This window comes from Gymnoscopelus braueri (assembly GCF_963280865.1).
Source record: "Gymnoscopelus braueri genome assembly, chromosome: 21".
Taxonomy (NCBI): Eukaryota; Metazoa; Chordata; class Actinopteri; order Myctophiformes; family Myctophidae; genus Gymnoscopelus; species Gymnoscopelus braueri.
Genome location: NC_137623.1, coordinates 50,081,332 through 50,089,505, shown reverse-complemented (window position 1 = coordinate 50,089,505; position 8,174 = coordinate 50,081,332). Strand labels below are relative to the sequence as shown.

General features: G+C 45.7%; 1 protein-coding gene across 1 annotated transcript; it reads left to right on the top strand.

The window, feature by feature from the left end:
* Nucleotides 1-299: 299 nt before the first annotated feature.
* On the top strand, nucleotides 300-1,295 carry LOC308077037 (paraneoplastic antigen Ma1 homolog; the record flags this gene model as incomplete). The annotated part of the gene is made up of 1 exon (XM_080417564.1): nucleotides 300-1,295. One exon carries the CDS (start codon nucleotides 300-302, stop codon nucleotides 1,293-1,295), a length of 996 nt encoding a protein of 331 aa, XP_080273690.1.
* Between the last annotated feature and the right edge of the window lie 6,879 nt (nucleotides 1,296-8,174).

Here is an 8,174-nt window from a genome sequence, read left to right as displayed (position 1 = left end):
TTTTTGGGAATCCTAAGATTTGTGGCCGCCGCGGAGACTCCACTGGCACCCAGCTGTTCCTGTTACTGGAGGCTAGCAGAGATTTAGACCCTCTTACCGTACCTCCAGAAATAGGCATTGATGGTGAAGCTGGACCCTGGGCCGTGCATGTAGTTGAAACTCTTGTAACACCAGAAACTGCTCCTGTGGAAGACGCTTTCCGAGCAAAGTTGTTGTCACTACTACAAACAGAAGGTAAATCTATGGAAGATTTCCGGGCCATTGCATCAGAAAGCCAATCTCCAAAAGCAGATGTGAACATGGATTTAGTACATGCGATTGGCCAATTAGTGGACAAGTGCAACCAGGTCTCTGCAGACGGACCTAGCTACAGAAAGCTCAGATTGTTTTCAGGATTGAAACCTGTATCCCCTGGTGAGGAAGAATATGATGCCTGGATGGAGCAGGCTACCCAAATGATCAGTGAGTGGCAGTGCAACGATGCTGCCAAGAGACAGCGCATAGTGGAGAGCTTAAAAGGGCCTGCTGCTGATATTGTTCGATTCTTGAAGGTCAGCATTCCCAATGCCACAGCCACTGATTATTTATCTGCTCTTGACACAGCCTATGGCACTACAGAAAGTGGAGCAGACCTTCTGACCACCTTCAGACACACATACCAGAATGAAGGGGAAAAACTCTCTGCGTTCCTGTATCGACTTGACAAACTTCTCCACCGCACTCTTCTAAAGGGAGGAATTAGGGCAGAAGACATGAATCGAGCACGGATAGAACAGCTCGTCAAGGGTGCTCTAACTCATGACATGGTCGCTCTGCGCATAAGGCTGAGCCACACTCTGGCGAAACCCCCTTCCTTCTCACAGCTGATGCGTGACGTACGAGAAGAAGAAAATTGGATCAGCGCCAGAGAAGGTGTGAAGACTGCTGCTACCGTCGCTGCTGCCACTGTAACCCAGACTTCTGTGACCTCTGAGCTGAACAGTTTAAGAAACGAAGTGAAGGAATTATCTTCTCAAGTAACCCGACTGTTGAACGTCGCTCCAGTAACTCCTACTACCCCTGAGCGTTCGATGGCGATGGCTGGGCCTGTAACTCAAATGCCAGAAGTTGCTGCCCGGGATGCACCATCCAGAGTGAGAACGTCCAGAGCTCCACAGCCAGGAATCTTTTGCTACCAGTGTGGGGAAGATGGGCACACTAAAACTAACTGTCAGCAACCTGAGGATCTGCGGAAAGTGACTCAGAAGCTGATTAGAGGGTCCCGGCAGCAGGGAAACTTCCCCGGAGCCAGGTAAAGGAACGGTCCTTGGCTCCACATGAGGTTCGTTCCACCACATGTTCGCCCCCAGTGAGGGGAAGCCAAAACCAGTTACCTTCAGGTCTGGTGGGCCCCTCATCTGATGTACCAGTGCAGATAGAAGGAATTTACACAAGAGCCCTGATTGACAGTGGTTCCCAAGTGACTCTCCTGTATCGTAGTTTCTATGACTCTTACCTGAAACACTTACCTCTCCAACCGATCGAACAACTTGAAATATGGGGCTTAAGCACTCACAAGTACCCCTATGATGGTTACCTGTCTGTCCAACTCAGATTTACTGAAACTGTAACCGGAGTGCCACAGACAGTTGACACCTTGGCTCTAGTCTGTCCTGACCCAGTGACAAATGAAAACATTGCCATATTGGTGGGAACCAACACTCAGCTGGTGAGAACAATGTTCGAGTCTTGCAGAAAACAGGCAGGGGAAGAATTCCTAAAAACTTTGGCCATACACCCTGTTTTCCGAGAAGCCTACAAGACTATTAAACAGACTGACCTTTCCCCAAAAGATACAGACAAGCATGGAACGGTGTGGTTTGCCCAACGCAAGGCGATTACAGTAAAACCGGGACAGGTGTTTAAAGTCACTGGCCTCCCCAAGTTCCCTGGTGAGTTCACAGACCAGCTTGCTCTTATTGATCAGCCTAAAGATACTTCCTCTCCCGAAGAGTTACAAGTGAGACCTGAGGTTCACCCGTCTGAGGTCGTGTTCAGTAGGCGCATTACAGTGACTGTTAAAAACATGTCATCAAGAGAAATTTTCCTGAAACGTGGAACTCCCCTAGCCCACATTTATCCGGTAGCCTCTGTTCCACTGCCAATGGCGCAAAGTACCACTGAAAATGCTGTTGAGCTGACCCCTGAGTCCTTTGATTTTGGGACCTCTACTATGCCAAAGGAGGCAAAGAGACGTCTCTGTGAAAGAATGATGGAGAGAAAAGAGGTTTTCTCTTGCCATGAGTGGGATGTGGGCTGCTCTAAGAGCACAAGGCACGAGATAAGACTGAAAGATGCCAGACCTTTCAGAGAGAGGTCACGCCGCTTGTCGCCTGCTGACTTCGAGGATGTGCGGAAGCACTTGCATGACCTCCAAAACCATGGCATTATCTCTGAATCGCGAAGTCCTTATGCCTCGCCAATCGTGGTTGTACGCAAGAAATCAGGGAAGGTTCGAATGTGCGTTGACTACAGAACCCTTAACCTCCGAACGATACCAGACCAGTACACTGTTCCCAGAATAGAAGATGCTCTCCATTCTCTGTCCGGCAGTAAATGGTTTACCGTGCTTGACCTGAGGAGTGGGTACTATCAGATTCCCATGAGCGAGTCAGACAAGGAAAAGACTGCTTTTATTTGTCCTTTGGGCTTTTACCAATTCGAGCGCATGCCCCAAGGAATTTCAGGAGCCCCTGCCACATTCCAGAGAATCATGGAACGTACAGTCGGTGACATGAACTTTCTGGAAGTGTTGGTGTATCTGGATGACGTAATTGTGTTTGGGCGAACTCTCGAAGAACACGAGGAGCGGCTGCTCAAAGTTCTTGACCGGTTGGAAGAAGAAGGCTTAAAGCTATCACTTGACAAGTGTCAGTTTGGCAGGACTTCTGTCACTTATGTTGGACATGTTGTGTCGCAAAATGGAGTAGCGACAGATCCATCCAAGATTGAGGCTGTTGCCACCTGGCCAAGACCTCAAACTGTGACGGCGCTCAGATCGTATCTTGGATTTTGCGGCTACTATCGCCGTTTTGTGAAGGATTTCTCAAAGCTCTGTCGTCCACTAAATGAACTCCTTCAAGGGTATCCTCCCAGCTCCCACTCAAAGGGAAGTAAGGCTGCGAATTCGCCCGACAAGACTTACTTCAAACCTTCTGAGCCTTTTGGTTCCCGATGGAATGAGCAGTGTGAACATGCTTTTCAAGAACTCAAGACTCGGCTTACCAAGGCCCCTGTGTTGCTGTTTGCAGATCCCCAGAAGCCTTATGTTCTGCATGTGGATGCCAGCTTGGACGGCTTAGGTGGTGTTTTATACCAAGAACATGGTGATGGTCTACGCCCAGTCGCTTTCATCAGCAGGAGTCTGTCGCCATCTGAGAAAAACTATCCAGCACACAAACTGGAGTTTCTAGCACTGAAGTGGGCTGTTGTCGATAAACTCCATGACTACCTCTACGGAGTTCCAGTACAAGTCATAACCGACAACAACCCACTGACCTATATTCTGACGTCAGCTAAACTGGATGCCACTGGACACCGCTGGCTCTCGGCTTTGTCTACTTACACCTTCAGTTTGAAATACAGGCCAGGTCGACAGAACATTGATGCCGACTCTCTGTCCCGACGTCCACATGATAGTGCGTCACCGGATGACGAATGGCAGGAAATTCCAGTTCCTGGGGTAAGGGCTCTCTGCCAGACCATGTCCATTGACACCGGAACTGGACACTATCCCTGCATGGTTGAGCCGATGGGAGCTAGTGTGTCTGCCATTCCAAAGGTTTTCTGTCACACTACTGCAGTAGCAGCTGATCAACTGCCCACTTTCAGCCCAGCTGAGCTTCAGGCTGCTCAGAAAGGTGACCCCTGCCTAGGCAAAGTATGGCTAGCTGTCAGTCAGAAGGCACCTGCCAGTTACATATCGACAGACCATCCAGATATTACACTGCTGAAAAGAGATTGGGGGAAATTGTCGATTAATCAGGGTCTGCTATACAGAACAGTTAAGCAGTCTGACCAGCGTATACGGCGACAGTTGGTGCTCCCCAAGCAATATCACAGCATTGTCCTCAAGTCACTGCATGATAGCAATGGACATCTAGGGTTCGACAAGACGTATGCCCTAGTTTGTGATTCTTCTGGCCTCGCATGAAGCTTGATGTAGAGGCGTACTGTAAGACATGTGAACGATGCATAAAGAGAAAGACTCTGCCCCAAAGAGCTGCACCACTCTCACATATCCACAGTTCAGGCCCCATGGATCTTGTATGCATTGATTTCCTGTCCATAGAACCAGACTCCCGCAATGTGTGCAACGTGCTGGTAATAACGGACCACTTCACAAGGTATGCACAGGCAATCCCTACAAAGGATCAAACGGCCATAACAGTGGCAAGAACCCTATGGGAAAAATACTTCATTCACTATGGGGTTCCGACTCGCATACATTCCGACCAAGGTCGTGATTTTGAAAGCAAGTTGGTGAAAGAGATGCTGACCATGTTAGGAGTGAGGAAATCAAGGACGTCACCCTACCACCCACAAGGTGATCCTCAACCCGAACGTTTCAATAGAACACTTCTGAACATGCTAGGAACTCTTGAACCCAGTCAGAAGTCCAAATGGAGTCAGCATATCACTCATCTTGTACATGCATATAACTGCACCCCAAATGAGGCTACCGGCTATTCCCCATACTTCCTCATGTTCGGAAGGGAAGCCAGGTTACCTGTGGATGTTTGTTTTGGAGTGTCAGCAGATGGAACATCAACGACTTCTCACCTGAAATACATATCTAAGATGAAGAAAGAACTCCAAGCAGCATACCAGCTGGCTAAATCCACTGCCGCTAAAATGAACCAAGGTAACAAAGAGAGATATGACCAGAGAGTGCGGTACCATTGCTTGAATCCTGGGGATAACGTCCTCCTTCGAAACCTCGGCCTGAAAGGTAAACAAAAGCTTGCTGATCGTTGGAGTCCAACTCTGTATGTGGTTGAGGGGCAATTATCTGATCTCCCGGTCTATCGTCTGAAGCCTGTGGATGGGTCAGGACCTGTCAAGGTCATGCACCGGAATCATATTCTGCCTTTGGGCCAAGGAGTCAGATTAAGTCCTGAAGTTGACCCAGAGCCTGCTCCCACCAAAAGAACGTTCAGGCGCAGGAAGGCCAAGGAAAGGAGACAAGCTCAGGATGATCACAAAGTTGACTCCGCCATTAATGTACCCCTGGAGCACTCTTCAGATTCAGAGTCTGAGTATGGGTGTTATTTAGAGGACGTGGTCATTGACACTCTGGAAATATGTGATCAGACAGACCCGGAGGTGATAGAGTCTGATGCTGCTAAATCTGCCCCAGAAGTGCCCAGGGTCTCAGAATGTTCAGAGGATCTATCTGCTTTAATAGAAGATAGTGCTGAGGTAGTAGATGCCGGTGAAGAAGGGGAAGTAGAACAGGAATGCCCTATTGAAAGTACCAACACTGCAACGGATCCTACTATAGTGAACTCAGAACCTAAATTAAGGAAATCAGAGAGAGACAGGAAGCCAGCAGAACGATTCACGTATGAAAAGCTAGGAGAGCCATGCATAGAGCCTGTAGTGACGACGCATATTGTTCACTTACCCACATCACACACACTACATTTCCCTGAACACTACACTAGTTGTCATACTTGGTGGTGTAACTCTTTTGCTAAATGTAAGTTGTGTATGTCAAGGGAAGCATTAAAGAAAAAAGCTGATGTACCAGTCATCTAAGTTACGTGGGGTTAACTTTGGTTCTATGTCATGTTGCCAGCATGGGGGCATGCTGAAATTTGGTGGGGGGAGAATGTAGAGCCCTGCTAAATATAGGAAATGAATGGAAATGAATATGTGGCATATATGTTTATTATTTATTTTCTCTCAGCAATGCAGCGTTGGTTAACTTCAGCTTTTATTTTGCTAATAATACTTCCTGCCTACTGGTGCCTGTTTTTGTGCCAATGTGGCATCAGTGCGAGGGGGTTGGCATATGGAAAGACTTCCTTGTTTTCTAACGCGCCAAAGAGAAGGAGAGTGTGAATATCCTGATTGTGGTTTGCGAGGGAAAGAGCCACTTTCTTTAAGAAAACGAGGGTTTTGTAAACTGAAAGACATTCACAGTATTGGCACAAGTATTCTCTGTCTTATCTTATTTTGTTTGTAAGTCTAGTGCCTCGCTAAAAACTATTCTCCAGTTCAGTCTTGTCTCGGAAGAATCGACGGGTCCGGTGTTTTGTTTACATGTTTGTTTTTCGGGGACGTTCACGTTAACCGGGGCTTAAACGGGACAACCGGTGGAGAAGAGGAGTCGCCGACGGGTCGCGCGTCAACGCTGCCGCGGTGGAATATATCCTGTGGAATATACTGTGTTGCTCATTCATTCAAGCCCTTGGAGCCCTTGTGAACTTGGCCGTGACTCGCGGGGAGCCGTGAGTAAAAGGAGGAGGAGTCATCTGACACTGACTGAACGTGTTGCTAAGGAGTTTTTGTATTCTCTTATCTTCTTTGATTTTGTGCACCAACGTATGGGCCCCACCGTTTTACAAAATCCAAGCGCTTGGTATTAGTGTTATTGAACATTTGCTCTGAGTGAGCTGTGAATTGTGAACTCTACACACACACACACACACACACACACACACACACACACACACACACACACACACACACACACACACACACACTATTTTTTGTGTTGGTTTGGTATATCCCTGAAGAAGGGTAAATTGTTATTTCAAGGTTAATAAGTGTTATTGGCTTTATATGCAGAGGTTTGTTAAATCTTTAATTTGGTTATTGTCAACTGTTTTGAAACAGTTATTGCTGTCAAACATTACACACACACACACCCACACACATCCACTCATACAACAGAAACGGAATAAATCCCTTTGTTTGTTATTCCGTTTATATGGTGGTCCTGAGCACTTTATTGTTACTATTCTGAGGTTGTCAATTTTGGTACTGTTACTAACTATTCACATTTTTCTGGGGAATACAAAGAAAGCTCATAGTTTATGGGTTAGTAATCTCCAGTGGAGGCACTGCACCATAAGTATTCTGTTGCTATCAACTCAAGCCTGCATTAGTACTGGTAAACTAGGTGAATCAGCCAGTTCAACACCAACAGCTGAGAACACAGGATCCTGTTTTTATTATATGAGACTTTTGGCCCTTTATAGTGAGGAAAGGGGTTACACAAGTATAGTAGAATTGACAAAATAGACATTGTGAGGGCAATTTTCAAGGTCCTCACAAGTGAAATAGTTTGTTTTCTGGTTACAAAATAATTCTAGAGTTCAGCTTACAATAGGGAAAATATTCAGGTTAAGATTAGACATTTAACTTTTCAGATGCGGGTTTATGTGGCCAAATACATATCATTTTGGTGGTCATTGGCACACACAATTTTGAGAGCTTTGGATTTAGAAGACATTTTTAGAATCGGCCTCAGGTCTTAATGGGTTAACAACAACTTCAATGAGACATTACTTCACATGCATGTTGTAGGAGTGAAGTGATTTCATTCACCAGCAGCAAGATGTGATATTCATCATTGGACACATACTGTACAGCTGAGACAAAGAAAATACACATTAAACACTTAAAGGGATACTTCACTTTCACATAAAATAAACATTAAAAATATATATTAAAAAAAAATGAAAGAAGTTATGGCAAAATAAAGGCCCCCTCACACATTAGTAGGACACTCTAATGCGTGAGGGGGCCATGAATTTTCCATAACTTTTTTCATTTATTTTTAATATATTTTTTAAATGTGTCCCCGGCCCTAAAGTGAAGTATCCCTTTAAACCCTCTCTGTAAAATGGACCTAAGATGATAGATCTACAAGTTTACAATGCTCTGTGAAGCATTGTGTATCAAAACCTATTAAAAATAATTGGCAAACCTGATGTAACCAATATGAACAAGGAACAGTATGCATTAAACAAGACTAGAATTACAACTAGATAAATGGATTCTAAATTGGACTAACATTTTACCCAACTAAAGGGCAGAGCAGTGGTGGACATTTTGTGGTTCCACAGAATGTTTTAGGTTGTGCATAGAAATAAGAAATTTAGTTGTGTACACCAACAGCCTTT